The 16,876-nt window shown below is 38.3% G+C and overlaps 1 protein-coding gene across 1 annotated transcript; it reads left to right on the top strand.

The window, feature by feature from the left end:
- Positions 1 to 1,038: 1,038 nt before the first annotated feature.
- On the top strand, positions 1,039 to 12,644 carry LOC308702551 (uncharacterized protein). Its single transcript, XM_081385494.1, has 2 exons — positions 1,039 to 1,114; positions 9,435 to 12,644. Exon 2 carries the CDS (start codon positions 9,440 to 9,442, stop codon positions 10,745 to 10,747), a length of 1,308 nt encoding a protein of 435 aa, XP_081241620.1. The 5' UTR covers positions 1,039 to 1,114; positions 9,435 to 9,439; the 3' UTR covers positions 10,748 to 12,644.
- The last annotated feature ends 4,232 nt before the right edge of the window (positions 12,645 to 16,876 follow it).

Here is a 16,876-nt window from a genome sequence, read left to right as displayed (position 1 = left end):
TTTCCCCGGTGACACCGGCTTTCGGCTACTGTCCGCCATACAGATTTTGTTCATTAAATGTTCTGATCTGCCTTTGCTTTTTATGTTTTATTTATTATACTTAAAATAAATTTGTATATTCGTTTATTTTTTTTATTTTTTTTTTCACAAATGTATGACTTTTGGAAGTGTAATTTGATTATATGTAGTTTTAATAAAGTTGAATTAACAAAACCTGTCATTTTTACTCTTCAAAGTGTAGGCTACACTTGCAGGTGTTGATAGCCCCATTAAATAATAATAATATAGATAAACAAAAAAACGATAAAAAGTATATAATTGCAACGTCTCAGATTGTGCCCCCCCAGAATTTTGGCTTGCATGACACCCCTCTCTACAGGGGATCGAAGAAGTTCAACCAGAAATAACTGTGATATGTGGTGACTCAATGGCTGCTCTCACCAGTCTACTACAGTGTAAGTGGTAGGCCTACATCTGAAGCTAGACAAGACTTAGCATTTTAAGTTTTACAAAGTTTAGAGGTAAATTTCCTCTGGGTGCCTCCACATGTGGGTGTGGATGGAAATGAGGAAGTAGACTTGCTAGCTAAGAAAGCATTAAATCATCCACAAATAGAAATGAAGTTATCTCAAAGCTGAATTCAAGAGAGTGATAGCGTTTGAAGTAAGTAAGAAATGGCAAAAGTTATGGAATAATGGATCTAAAGGAAGACAACTTTTTCAGATTCAGTATGTTGGAAATGAGAGAAAAAGACTTGTGGAAATAGGAAGAAAGATGACATTATTTCAAGACTAAGAATCGGACATACAGCATTAAACCAGTTGATAAAATTTATTTCAAGAGTTCATGAAATATTATTTAAATACCTGAAAAACACAGCTACAAAACATAGGATCTAGGAAGGAATGTGTTTCTCTCTCTCTCTATCTCTATCTCTCTCTCTCTCTCTCTCCCAAATCCCTATGCATACTCCACACTCCAGATCAGTAGGTGGCGGTAATGCACATTTTTCTTTGGTTTACCAAACCGATAAAACACCAGAAGAAGAAGAAGGAGAAATACAGCAACTGGAAGCATCAACATTATATCCAAACAATATCATACTTCTTTTCAGGTAACTGAAACAAAATGCAGTATGTATCACGCGTGGTCAGTATGAGTATGAACACTGGCATACGTAATACTAATGGGCTGTGTTGAAGGCAGTTCTTTTCACTTTATTAATAGTTTGCCATGAGTTCAGTGCGGCTGAGTAACGTTACATAGTGAGCATGGGTCCTCGCGGTTAGCGGTAACGTATTTGTAATAGATGGTAAAAATAGCGATGCAATTCGAATCAATAAGAGTTGATGTTGTTTCAGAGTTACGAGTTATCTTCAACTTACAAATTCGGTCATTTAATCCCCCCTCCCCCCTGATGTCTGTTAACTGTGACGTCCGTTTCACACTCCGTTTGCAGTGCGTATTTTTTTTCCCGCACCATGTTAACAGGCTAGAGCTTTCACACTGCACGCGGTTGCGGTCCGTCGATCCGTTCCAGGAGCGGTGCAGGTGCAGCAGTGTAGCGATCGTTTCCACACCGACACCGAGTGTATTTCTGCTGTGTTGCACGCGCTGAATTAAAGTGACCGCGCATGGTTCGTGGTCAAACTGAACACAGATTGACATAAAAATGCAGTAATTTCACCATAAATGCATTTAATTAAATGCAGTGTAGTAATCTCACCATAAATGTATTTAATTAAATAATTTGTTCATCTTTTTAGGGGAGAGTGGGGCACAAAGTATTGTAACGCTTTTTGACTTTCTCAGTTTGTGTAGCCTAAATCTACTTATGGTTCAGAGTATTTATTTTTTCCCACATTAATTTCATACATGTCTAGAACAATTGTGTCTAGTGAAGACACCAAACCTCAATCCTTTTATCCAGTTTACAATGTTACCATCCGTGATGTAAATGAAGTTGCTGCTTTTGCACAGTTTTGGTCTTTTTAGTAATTAGGGGAGAGCGGGGCACAACTTTACACTTTTTGCTTTTTTCTGTTTTTGTAATTCTACTTAGGGTTAAGAGTATTTATTTTTTCCCACATTAATTTCCCACATGTCTAGTACAATTATGTGGTTTTGTTTTATTTATACAGTTTTTCTTTCTTACCCCGAAAGAATGGAAGTGAAATGTGACAACATGCCCCATAGTTGGGGCACATTGTAACATGACCATATGACAGCTTAAAAACAAACAAAAAAAAACAAGACAAAATAAAATATTTTCTAAATAAAATAAAATAATTAACATTTTCATAAAAAATAATGCCATTTTTTAATAATTAAATATAAACTCATTTTTGAGTTTTGACTACGAACACAGGAAAACAGCGATTTCCGAAAATTGACTCAGTCTTTATTCACCATGTTTTCTCAATAGAATTAATAAAAGTATAGAATATAATAGCATATTTCTAATAGGGGCTCATTGTAACGCAGTGTGACAACATGCCCCACCTGCACTGGGATTTAAACCAGCTAGTGTGTTCTGCTGATTAGCGAAGCATTAAAGAACCATATGAACTGTTAAATAACATATTGGAGAGTAAAATAATATCAGATTTGTCTAATTTTAAATAAACACAAAAAATAAAGATGAAAAATTAACTTAAGAAATTTACTTTTGCTATGGTTTAATAAATGTCTATGGATATCTTCCAATTTTTTTTTTAATTGTTTCTAGTGGTCGACCGATATGGGATTTTTAATGGCCGATGCCGATATTGAGAAAGCAATCTGGCCGATTGGGCGATATGAGGCCGATACAATACATGTGAATATAGTAAATGAGAGACATAAAGAATATTGGTGAAACTAAATGAACATTTATTGTACATACTATTTATGCACAATTCTTTTTGCAATAAAAAAATATTTACTAAGAAATTAAAATGTAAACAAAAAGGTAAGGTAACACTTCAATAAATAAAGTTTTAGTGCAGCTTCTTGTCTGCTTTAATATTTACAGTAGAGCTGGGTGATTTTTTCCCCTAAAAAAAATCTGTGATTTTTTTTTTATAAAAAACTCGATTTACGATTCGATTCGACCCCCCCCCCATTTAAAACAAAATAACTGCGAACTGTAAATATATTTTAAAAATTTATATTTATTGTATTTAATTAAAGTGCATCAACATAAACAAAATTGCAAAGGCAAACCCTTTCACTAACTGAAAAGTCACTGTGCAGTGTGCAACAAAGATTGTTAAACATCCAAATTATTTATACTGTATTTGGATTCAGCTAATAAAACAACACACACACTCTCACACTCACTCGCAAACACACACTCTCACTCTCCCTCGCGTGCCGTCGGTGGAGGACCGTTAAAAAATTAAACATGCTAGTCTTTTTGTCGTGATGTCGTGACTCGTGAAGCATCGAGGGCTGCATTGAGGGTTCTACAGAAACCCTGAAGGAAGATTTGGCGAATGCAAAATGTATGTGTTGTACGCTATACTGAAGAGGGGGAGAAAAAAAAATCTAAAAAATCGATTTTTTTAAAATATGAATCGATTTGACCTACCAACTCGATTTTTAAATCAAATCGATTTTTTCCCCAGCCCTAATTTACAGTAATTTTTTCAGTCACATAAATAATTACTGCTGCTTACTGCAGGTTACAAATAACATTTATCATTAATGAACCAATCTAAACAATATTCATAAATTAATGACAAAATAGTATGTGAAATTACATAGGCCTACATTTTATGTACAATACATAGTTAAATATAAATCATACATAGTTTATTTACACGATTTAATTTAAACAAGTTGTTTTACTTCAAGTACAGTGCAATGCATAAGTGAATACACCCATGCTAAAGTTGACTAAAAAGAGGAATAAAAAATCATATTTTGGAAATTGAACTTAATGCCTTAATTTAAAAAATTAGGAAAAATCCAACCTTTAAGGACACCAATTTTCTTTGTGAATGAATAATGTATCGTAAATAAATAAATGTTCTTCCTTAAAATACATGGTGCATAAGTGAGTACACCCCTATGTTAAATTCCCATAGAGGCAGGCAGATTTTTATTTTTAAGTATTTTTAAAAAAAAAAATTTAGGATACTATGCACCCTGATAAAGTTCCCTTGGCCTTTGGAATTAAAATAGCCCCACATCATCACATAGCCTTCACCATACCTAGAGATTGGCATGGGGTACTTTCCATAAGATCATCTCTCAATGCAAATCAAACTAGCTTTTAGGCTAACTGAAATAAAACCATGCCAATCTCTAGGTATGGTGAAGGCTATGTGATGATGTGGGGCTATTTTAATTCCAAAGGCCAAGGGAACTTTATCAGGATGCATAGTATCCTAAAAATTTTTTTTAAAAATCCTTAAAAATAAAAATCTGCCTGCCTCTATGGGAATTTAACATAGGGGTGTACTCACTTATGCACCATGTATTTTAAGGAAGAACATTTATTTATTTACGATACATTATTCATTCACAAAGAAAATTGGTGTCCTTAAAGGTTGGATTTTTCCTAATTTTTTAAATTAAGGCATTAAGTTCAATTTCCAAAATATGATTTTTTATTCCTCTTTTTAGTCAACTTTAGCATGGGTGTATTCACTTATGCATTGCACTGTATATTTAAATAATAATGATTTATGTGTTTAGTTTTGCTTGTTTGTTTCTTTAAAACGTTGCAAGCCGTCACATGTATTTGCATGACATACATGAACATATGAAAATGTAAACTACACACTATATTACGCCAATCATGGATAAATAAATACAGTAGATACTATAGTGCATAACATTTTCAAGGATTTATTTTCAAACGTAATATTATTGCATAGTGTTCTCCTCTCATCCACCTCATGCGACCACTGATCTGTAATGCATGCGAGTGACGCGACCCAGCTTTTCTGTGCACGCAAGTCCATTGGAAAACAGTGTCTAGTTTAAATGTAACCCAAGAACAATGCGCGTATCTGAGGAACAGCCAGTCACAGGATTTTTGACTGTTTGTGAGGTAAAATGTTTTCAGTTTTGTTTGAATTCGTTTATATCACATCTGTGACCCCCACTGGAGCTACAGCTGGGCTGTGGATATGACATATTACGGTACTGTTTCAATAGACTCTTCTGCACGCCGGAGTGTAGTGCTGGGCGGTTTGACCAAAAATCAACATCACGGTTTTTTTCTAAATTATACCGGTTTCACGGTTTTTACCGTTTTTTTTTTTTTTTTTTTTTTAAGCATGATGGGTGTTAACCACATTTTCTACTGAGTGAGAGAGGAAATACTGGAGTAGATTTACTTATAATGCCCTATTTTATTGTCATGAGTGAATATTATAGAAAAAATCCACACTAATATTAATAATACAGGTTTGCAAGGCTGTTTACAAAGAGGTGCCAGCAGGACGCGCTTTAGGAGCGGCAGAAACAGTGGTTTCCCCGGTAACGGCTGTACACAAAGCAGCAACGCTCATAAACACTGCTTTATCAGGAAAGATAAAGAAAGATTCAATCGTAATACCAAAGAAACTTTTCTAAAGACCGTCAGTTCACTTCAGGTACGTTAATACAGTATAAAAACACGCGCGCCGCGAGAAAAAAAGACACTCTCACCCCCACACGTCTCGTGCCCATTCTAGTCAATGCTTGTGTTTCAGATCGAAGCTTCCCAGAAGCGGCTCTCCGCGCCGCTTCGCTAAATATAGGCGCCTAGTCTATTTTGACGCACCGCGTGGAGGACGGAATAAAACTTTGTCGCAGCTGTAATGCGCCGCAGACGTGTGTTGTAAATGAGACTGTGTCGCGCTGCGCGCAGCGCCGCGTTCCGATTAAAGCGACATACACCGGTATTGCGGTATATTAAAAATTCATATCGTAACAAAAATAAACACCGGTATTCGGTTTGAACCGGTAAACCGCCCAGCACTACCGGAGTGTTTTTGTGTGTAACACAATAGCATCAGGTTAGAAAGCGAATGCGAATGGTCATCTGTGTCTGTCAGATGTCTGCTTCACTTCTGGGTGGCTTGTTTTACGGTGCTGGGCGGAGCAGAACGAGTGTATTCAGTTAATTCACGCTCGCTCTGTTCGCGTCAGTGGAAAAAAGCGCTAATGCACAGTCACAAACTGTTTTGAAATATATCGGCCAAACGGAAAGATTTATCGGCTGATGCCGATATCTAAAAAATTCCAAATATCGGCCGATATATCGGCCTCGGCGATATATCGGTCGACCACTAATTGTTTCTCTATATAGTGTTGATATGGCAACTAGTAAATACACCAAGTTTCATCATGCTAGCATGTGTGGAAGAATTTAAAACAAGTGTGTTACAACTAGCCCCGCATTACGTTTCACAGCATATGTGAAAGCACTATAGCGCGTGCTGCTCCTGCACCGCATACTCACTGCAACACGGATCACATACGCACTGCACACGGAGTACGTGTGTAACGGGCGTTAGAATACTGCGTCTGTAAAAACAAGCACTCTTGACAATTTGTGAATGGATCACCTTGCAATTAAATTTTGATGTGGGATGTAGGTTTTTTTAGTCTGTTTTAAAAAACATTTTCTTAGAGGAGTCCTTATATGTGTGTGTCAGTGATGTCGCAAGTGTTAGTCTATGTGGTGATGCCGTAATGAATTTAGGCAAGGCAAATTATTTAGTTCCTAATATTAATTTAATAAAATACTAGCTTTGTATTAAAAATAATAATAATTTAATACATTAATGGGAAAACGAGCCAATTATCGCATTGATATCATCAAAGGCATCTGCCATCAGTGATATCTCTGACTATCCTCAATACACGATACTATCGTCTATCGGCACAACCCAATGATGAATGCATTCATAATTTTTATTTTTGGGTGACCTAACTAGGGGTGGGAATCTCTAGGCACCTCACAATAGGACTGTCGTGATAACCGCAATTTTGCAGTACCGCGCTACTGACAAGCCAACCGCAGAGGAATGCAAGTAACCGCAGCAACCGTGATATTCCTGCGTTTTCTTTTTTCATAAAATAAATGTCTTTTAATTTTATAATATATGTAAATACATTTATTTGTTTTTCATCCATGTATTTTATAACAATAGAAAAAGCAGTGTTTAACATTTTACCTTTCATTCGGTCCAAACTAATTTTTTTCCCACTATAGCAACATTTGCTGCTGAGTAATCCACAAACCTCATTTATAATAGCATTTTAATGAAACGAGAGAGTGCGTCCGCGGTGATAGAAGAGATGTGCGCTGTGTTATAATGCGCTGCTAATAACAATGTCATATAATTTAATGTGTATACTTAAAAAAAGTGCATAGAGCTGCTAATTATATTTGTTGTTTGTTGATTTCCAAATATAAAACTTGTTGAAATGTTTTCAGCGTGCGTATCTGTTCTTTTTAAACATTTTCATCTCATTTTAACAAAACCGTGATATTGATAATCGTGATAATTTTGGTCACTATAATCGTGATTTGAAATTTTCATCACAGAAACATTACATCCCTAGTGTGAATCAATCCAGTAGGGGTGTTGAAATTAATCGTTTCTACGATGCATCACAATGCAGACGAGGATGATTCGGTATCGGTTCAGTAATAGACCATAACCGATTATAATGTACTGACGCTTTTCTGATGTCATTTGTTGCGGTAGCATACAATGGCAGAGGGAGGTGAGACGCGAGTGTGAGAAATTAAAAAATGCTCCAACTACTTTAAAAGCCTACATCTGGGCACATTTTGGCTGGTTTAACCCTCCCTTGATTTAAGTATCCGCAACCGATGGTCAAATTACAATTATTCTGTGTTACGCGTGATTATAAATGGATGATCGTCACCTTCAACAGCGGACTCGGCGACTGTTGATGCGCGCATCTTTAATGGTAACAATACACTGATTAATGAGCGCTGCTTTTAAATGAACATTTCTTCAAAAAAAAATTTATTTGACAGATTTTCCTTTTCTTAATGGCATAAACAAGCTTTACTCCCATGAAACTTAAACTGGAATGTCACTGTTTCTGTCACTGCAACTTCCCGATCACTTTTGAAGAAAAAATTAAAATTGAGGATGCAATGCATCGTGATGCATCACGATATCTAATTGAACTGAATCGATGACATGATAATCATAATCGAACCGAACCGTGAGACCAGTGTCGGTTCACACCCCTACAGTGTGTTTTCCAGCCTATGACGTGAGACGCTGATAGTCTTCAGGATCACTGTGACCCTACAAGTGATTTGGAGATTGATGTAGGGCTGTCGCGGTGAAGGATTTTCCCTTGCGGTAATTATGAGTGGCTCATAGCGCGATATGCGGTTTTACCGCATTTATTAATTAATTAATTTGATTTGATTTATTTGTTGCTATATAAATAAGTGTTACGATGTGGTCAGCATGCACAAAAACGAGTACATTTTCAGTAACCAATAAACCGAAACTAAACAGCGTATCTGCGCATTGAAAGCCTGTCACTCAGCGTGAGTCAGTGAGTGAGTCATTAAACCATTCATTCAACAACACGTTCAAAAACGCTGATTGATTCATTAAAAGATAGTAATGAAACAAGGTTAATTATTTTTAACTTTGAGCTCCACTTTTCAAGGCTCCGCTGACCAGCAATGCGTTGCATAGGTAACGCTGAAGCTTTGAGACAAATGGCATTGATTCAATGCGTGACTCACTGAGTTTTGTTTCCCGCGACCGCGAGTTCCTCGCGCTGTGGATGCTGACCAGCGCTGTCGCTGATGCCATTCATGGTAAATACCCTTTATTTTAAACGTTAAAAGGATGACAGGACAAATATTAAAATTTTCTTCGGAAACGGCAACCTTTTCACAAATATGACTTGACCTCAAAGACAGACGCAGGTAATCGCACGCGCTCAGTTGATCTCTCTCATTCACTGTCTGTTTAGGCTTAAGTGCGAATCCACGAAGCCTCTGTACAAATCACCATGATAAAACCATGATCACCACGTCTTATTGTCATTATTAACTTATTTAACATTCAATACACTTGCACGAAGTTCAAAACAAGAAGCGTATAGCCTTATGAAATAAGAAAACACGCTAATATTGCGGTTGCTGCGGTTATTTGAATTCCTCTGCGGTTGGCTTGTCAGTAGCGCGGTACTACGATATTGCGGTTATCGCGACAGCCCTAGATTGATGTCAGATTAAGAAAAAAGTTTAAATATACTATCTGAAAAAAAATATATATATATTGATTATGGCATTTATTGGTCAATCTCTTACATAAATGCATCAAAATAATAATTTTATAGCGGTTATATTCTTTTTGATATACATCACCTTTGTGTCTTTCCCTTTACATTTCTCTATTTTTTTGTTTTACTGAAAATGAACCTTTCCCTTACTTTAATTTTAGACCTGATGGAAGACAATGGGGAGAGGGAAGAACTGAGTGAAGCGGAGGAGAAACATCATCATGTCAAAACTGGTGAAAAGTCTTTGAGTCGCTCACAGACTGAAAGTAATTTATTGAAAAGAAGAGCCAAAAAATCTTTCACCTGCCCTCAGTGTGGAAAGAGTTTCACACGAAAAGGAAACCTTAATGAACACATGAAAATCCACTCTGGAGAGAAGCCGCACAAATGTGATCAGTGTGGGAAGAGTTTCACACAAAAAGGAAGCCTTAATGAACACATGAAAATCCACTCTGGAGAGAAGCCGCACAAATGTGATCAGTGTGGGAAGAGTTTCACACAAAAAGGAAGCCTTAATGAACACATGAGAATCCACACTGGAGAGAAGCCACACACATGTGATCAGTGTGGGAAAAGTTTCACAGTAAAAGGAAGCCTTAAGGATCACATGACAATTCACACTGGAGAGAAGCCGCACACATGTGATCAGTGTGGGAAAAGTTTCACATTAAAAGGAAGCCTTAAAAATCACATGAGAATCCACACTGGAGAGAAGCCGCACAAATGTGATCAGTGTGGAATTAGTTTCACACAAAAAGGAAGCCTTAAGGAACACATGAGAATCCACACTGGAGAGAAGCCACACACATGTGATCAGTGTGGGATTAGTTTCACACAAAAAGGAAGCCTTAAGGAACACATGACAATCCACACTGGAGAGAGGCCGCACACATGTGATCAGTGTGGGATGAGTTTCAGAAAAGTGTACACTTTTAAAAGACACATGCGTTGTCACTCCAGAGAAAGACCGTTTACCTGTGATCAATGCAGTAAAACATTTTTTAGGGGAGATGCGCTGAAGGACCACATGAAAATTCACACACAGGAAAAGCCTTACACTTGCTCTTTGTGTGGATATAGTTTTAGTCAGATGGGTTCTTTAAATTTACACCAGAAAAGACACAATGGTGTGAAGAATCACATGTGCTTTGATTGTGGGAAGACTTTTACTAGAGATGCTGAACTGAAACTGCACCAAAGAACTCACACTGGAGAAAAACCTTACAAGTGTTCACACTGTGACAAGAGATTCGCTACTTCACAATATCTGAAAACACATGAGAAGATCCACACTGGAGAAACAACTTACAAGTGTTCACACTGTGACAAGAGATTTACAACTTCACAATATCTGAAAATACATGAGAGGATCCACACTGGAGAGAAACCGTATCACTGCCCTCCGTGTGGGAAGAGTTTCACTTATTCATCTTCTCTACTCAATCATACAAAAAACAAATGTTTGAAATCATGAAATCATGACTGAATTCATCTTCGGATCCATCACATTCAAAATGCGACACTGTGTCCTCGCAAGGGTTGTGCCGATGGACGATGGACGGTCAGCCATCACGATGGACGATGATATCGAGAGCCACCATCGTGATGCCACGCCCCCCTCTCTGTCAGACCCCCCTAGTCTCACGGCAGTTTAATCTATTAATTTAATCTATTGATTCGTGTACACCAGTGGTTGTGAACCTTTGGCTCGCGAGCCATACCTGGCTCTTTGGCAAAAATCATGTGGCTCGCAAGGTCTCTCACCCTTTACCAACAAACGCTAAAAAAATTAAGATACATCAACAGAGATCGGCTCTCTGCAGAAAAAGCAGCCAATTACAATTCCCTTGTTGTAGAACCTATCGAAGTTAAAGAAAAGTTTATGATAATAATTATATTCAAGTTGTACCAGCAAAAGTGTGTGTACAGTGCTGTTCACGAGTGTCACGAGTCACCACAGCAATCAACTAACCGCTTACGTTTCTGTGTTAAGTTGTAACCTACAGCTCCTGTACTGGGATTCAAGCAGCGGCAACTTGTTAAAGGTAATGATAATTTTGATAATCCGTGCAGATTTCAGTTGACGATTCAGGTTTATAGTTATTAATAACAAAACATGAATGAAAGAGAACGAAAAGAGCAGGATGTGCTTTATATTGAAAAGAAATATTAAAAGTATGATAAGTCGCGAAAGAGAACAGAATTACACTGACAGGATTTGTCTTCGGTTGCACGCCTAAATGGCCAAATAAACCGAAATATTTCGAAATGCCAAGTAGAGTATTCCAGTAAACACAGTAGATGTAAGTACTATGTGCATTCTCTCTCTCTCTCTCTCTCTCTCTCTCTCTCTCTCTCTCTCTCTGTGATGGTCAGCACGTTTCAGTAGCATTAAGAGATATCACGATATCATCGTCCATCGCGATGTTTTACTGTAAACATCGTCAACTGCCAATTTAGGGGACATCCCCCCAACCCTCCTCGCCAAACAATAAAACTAAGCAATCAAACCCATCTCTTCTATATAAATCTGCCCAAACCAGCCACAAAAAGTGATAGGACAATGAAACATTCAAAGTTATTATAGTGAACAGAGTTCCTCTTCAAGACCGAGATCAACATGTGTTTCATCCAAATCAACAATATCTAAGAAGTTCTTGTATAAATGTTTACTTCATGATATAATACCAAATCATGCTTTATTATGATTTTTATATTTTGATCAATTTATATTTAAACATTTTATAATAGTGAATGGGAGTGGATTCTTAAGCTCCATCGCCTTCCCTTTTCCTTCTTATTATATCCTTTTACTCCATGTTTAATCAGCATTTATTAATCAGTATTATCTTTTATGCAGTGATTGAATAGACTGCAATGTTTGTAGAATGTTCTTCGCTGAGCTGAAAAATCGTTACGCGAAATGCTTGTTAACTGCAGATTACTGGTTACTACAGTGCGCATAAAACCACGGTGGCGAGCAGGACGAGGCCGAGGGCCGTGAGAGAGCGGGGCGAGGCCGGTGGCGGGATCACTGATGAGTGACACCTGTGAGGCGCACCGGTCTCGTATCTCTCATGGAGGAGCGGACGCTTAAAAGGAGGAGTGACGACAGTGAAGGATGAGAGAGGCCAGGCCTGGATTTTATTTGATGTTTTGTTTTTGTCTTTACGTTTGTTTTTGTATTTGTATATTTTTTTATTAAAATTGTTGATTGTTCGCCGGTTCCCGCCTCCTCCTTGCCATAACATCTTCATTTAAGACAGCTTTATTGGGTATACATAGCACTGATACAAGTCACTAAAAATGTAATTGTAATTGAATTGTTGCAATTTGGAAGCCATTGAAAGAATACATTTATTGCAAGCTTTATATTTTGTTTACCTTTGTTCATTTAAAAAGTGTTGTCATTATTAGGCATACACAGCAGTCATATATTATTAAAATGTAGGTCTAACTTATTTGTTGAAACCTGGAAGCCACAGAGATCACACAATGTTACATTTACTTGAGTATTTTTTTTTTTGAAAAATTGTACTTTTAAGAGTAGATTTGAATGTGGGTACATTTTACTTTAACTCGAGTATATTTCTAATGAAAAAACTGTACTATTACTTTATGTTGGGCGGCGTTCCTCTCGTTACTTTATTTTAATGCAATATGTGTTGTTAAATGTGAGTTTATTCCAAGCGCGCTGTATCTTTTTTCTGGGCTTGAGCGATGCTCAATTCAAAAATGAATCACTCTTTTGGGTCGATTCTGTTCAAAGACTTCATCAAACAAGTTGGCAGATCTGTCTAAATCGGTTCGCGAATCAGTTTGAATGATCTGTTCAGTTCCTTGCAAGCACTGAATCGTCTGAAGCGATTTCAATTCACACTCGACTCGAGTCATAACAGGAAGATTTAAAGGAGACGTATCATGCTTTTAAATCGTTCCTTTTTACATATAAATCCTACATTTGTGGTCTATATAAAGCGGAACTGCAATGCTTGGGTCTGAATTCCTCATTATTATAGCTCCACAGGCCCCTTTTCTCTACCCCTTTTCTGATGTGCGTCTGAGAGCAACTCGTTTTGGTGCGGTCTCTTTAAATGCCAATGAGACACTTCATACCCCGCCCCCTCTCTAGGTTGCAGAGGTGACACCTGGTTCAACTCCACCCCATTCGGACATTTTTGTAGTTTGATAGAAGAGATAAGATTATCTAGCGACACAGAAAGTTTTTATTCACACAGATAAGTTGTTTTAACCATTCATTAAAATGAATCGGTTCAAAGGGGTCATTAGTTCACGAATTGGACGTGTCATGCGCGCTGTGTGATTATCCCAGCAGTTAGGACATGGACATCCAAGATTTGTGTCAACACAGAAAACATTTCATCATTGGATAGTTTTTTCATTTTTATTAAAGTGTTGTTTTATGTCACCTTAAAGGAGAACTCGGTAACTCTAGCGAACTCTAGTCACTTCTTTGCTGATTTTCCCTTTTGTTGTCGCATGTTTTCCCCACGAGCTCCCCCTACAGCTGTGGTGGGGCGTATATTTCACAACACAGTCGTAAAAAACTCACTTGCGCGGCCTCCTCCCCTTCTCTACCGCTGCTCATGTGCGTATGTTTTGATCGGAGCAAGCCAACTGTATCGCGTGGAGCTAAATACTATTCGTTTTCTCACACAAACCGCTCGTTTCGTGTCTTAGGCCATCAATGTGTACTTATGATGGGGAATTGTTTAATTTGGACGATGGGGAATTGTTTTAATTTGGACTTTGTGCATGCTCTTTGAGACAGTGACCATAGACCTGCATGATATGACTGACAGACAAGAACGGTTTGACCTAAAAATATCAAAATTGAAACTACTGCGGAAAAAAAGACACCTACATCTTGGATGCCCTTGAGGTAAGCTAAAACATACCAAAATTTTATTTCAAAGTGAACTATCCCTTTAAGTTAAAAAAGTTACCAAGTTCTCCTTTAATGCCCGGAACGCTTTTCAGAAAAGATAAGGCAACTTATTTAGCACAATTCACACGGTAATTCAGGGGGGAAAAAAATCTCCGAATGCTCCACATGAAACTTTGGTCTTCCGACCTTTTACCACCGTGTCGATTTATTTTGATTAATATGTGCGAGGGAGAGAGCAATACAGCACTTAGTTTGGAGACGGTGAAGTCTTGTTTACACTTTCGCCTGGCTCCGAAGAGAGAGAGTGCGTGCGCGCGACTGGGTCTCTCTCTCTGCTCGTTCTTTCAGTTTAACATGCGCCCTGTCACCCTGAAAAATAAAACTCAATCAGGCACTTCGAAGAGGTTCTGATGCTGGGAGACGGTGTAATGAAGCCTGTGGGTTAATACATCCAACAACCGAACATTTTGACTTACCCTCTCGTAACTTTTGCATCCTTGAGCTTAGACTACAAAATCGCAGCGAGAAATCAAAATGGCGGATTGCTCAAAGTGTTGGGCTGAATGAGGTGGAAAAGTAGGGGTTTTCGGTTTTCTGTGGCAAAAACAGTAAAGTAATATGTTTTTCAAAAAAGAAAAATAATCCAAACTTGAATGTCAAAATATACGGTTACCAGCTGAACAAGTTAATGTAGTGAGATTTTTGGATATGTGGATGGACTATAGATTAAATTTTAGAATACATATTCAGAAAATGATAGAAAAATGCAAAAAAAGGAATAAATATTTTAAGGAGCTGAGTGGGGGACAAACTGTCAGACATTAAAAATTATTTATTGTGTTTCGAATGCGCATGCGTCGCGTCTGAACGCGTTGTTGTCTTTGGAGCTCCATCGATTGGTTTATAAGTCTTGATTTCTCTTTAAACTCACTTGCAACGAACATTTTCTATTTTTCCTCACCTCATAGTTACAACGCGGACTGTTGAGCAGACGTGTCTCAAGCCTAGTGATCCAACGCTGGATACTCTTATAGGTTACGTCCGTGGATCACGGCTGAACGCGTCTTCTCCGCACTCATTTATAAACAAACTTTTTTTTTTTTTTTTTCGCCTATCGTGCGTCTACTCCACACCCGTACCACTAAAAAGACGGATTATATCCAAGACTTAAGCCATAAATTAGTATTAATATTGATAGCATCACTGGTAGCGTCGTTGCTAACTTAACTTACTGTCCATCTGTTAAAATGGCGAATATATCAGATGTAAGTAGTCTACCTTGGTGCAGGTGAGGATACATTTGAGCTACACGCGTTGCAGTCTGAGCTGGAAGCTGTTGAGAAACAGATCCACGACCTTTTAGTGAGAAAAGCCGAGCTGATAGACCGGCGGTTAGCTCTTGAAACATCACGCGCCGATGCAATGGCACACAAATCAGTGATCAACGTTACTAACCCGCTGACTCCGACCTCGTCTACTCCGTGCGTTACTCAGCATCGGTCACGAGCGTCGAGGCCGCGATCAGCTATGGTCTCGTTTACGCCGGCTCCAACATGCCACCACGAAGCCGGGATATTTCCGCAGGGAAAACGCAAGTCAGGTCTAGACCAAGAAAACTCTCTCCGACCCTCCCGGTTTTCGAGATATCCACACAAAACCGCTTCTCCCCTCTTAGCGAAACAGAACGCGATGCTGTGATCATCGGTGATTCCATCGTTCGACACGTACAAGCTACGTTAAATAAAAGTAAGGTGCATAGTCACTGCTTTCCTGGTGCTCGTGTTTCTGAAATCGCTGCTCACGTTCCCGAGATTCTGAACGAGCGCGTCGGAACTGTGGTCCTGCACGCGGGAGGGGCCGACATCAGGCTGCGACAGACAGAGGTTCTGAAGAAAGACTTCAGGAATCTGATCGATACGGTACGCAGCACATCGCCTGATATAACGATCATTGTGTCAGGACCGCTTCCCACGTACCGACTAGGTCATGAAAAGTTTAGTAGATTATTCGCGCTAAATGAATGGTTAATATCATGGTGCAATGAGCAGAAACTGCTCTTTGTAAATAATTGGAATCTGTTTTGGGAGCGTCCTAGGCTTTACCGTGCTGATGGCTTACACCCAAGCAGATTCGGATCGGATCTTCTGTCAGATAACATCTCCAAAATGTTAAATACCTTTTGACTAGTAACCAAAAGTTCAAATCATAGTCTCTGCTGCACCAAATTAACTGATATAAATAGTGTAGAATATTGCATAGAAACTGTGTCTATTCCTCGTTTAGTGAGATCAAATAATAAATCTACTGCAGGATCTAGAAAAAATCTAATTGTTATTAAACCAGAAAATGTTGCTATTAGTAACCAAAAACAATTTCTAAAGCTAGGTCTTCTAAACATTAGATCACTCACACCTAAGGCAGTTATTGTAAATGAAATAGTCACGGATAATAGCTTCGATGTACTTTGCCTTACTGAAACTTGGCTTAAACCAAATGATTATTTCGGTCTAAATGAGTCTACTCCATCAGGATACTCCTATAAGCACGAACCCCGTCTGATTGGTCGTGGCGGCGGTGTTGCAGCGGTCTATAGAGATATTCTCAATGTTACTCAGAAAACGGGTTATAAGTTTATTTCGTTTGAAATACTTGTACTAAATGTTACGCTCTTAGATGTTAGAAAAAAATCCATAT

Source organism: Scardinius erythrophthalmus, assembly GCF_964197995.2.
Source record: "Scardinius erythrophthalmus genome assembly, chromosome: 14".
Classification (NCBI taxonomy): Eukaryota; Metazoa; Chordata; class Actinopteri; order Cypriniformes; family Leuciscidae; genus Scardinius; species Scardinius erythrophthalmus.
This window is presented reverse-complemented; position numbering and strand designations above follow the sequence as displayed.

Coding starts and splice junctions, on each gene's coding strand:
- LOC308702551 (XM_081385494.1), top strand. CDS start 9,440: ATGGAAGACAATGGGGAGAGGGAAGAACTGAGTGAAGCGGAGGAGAAA.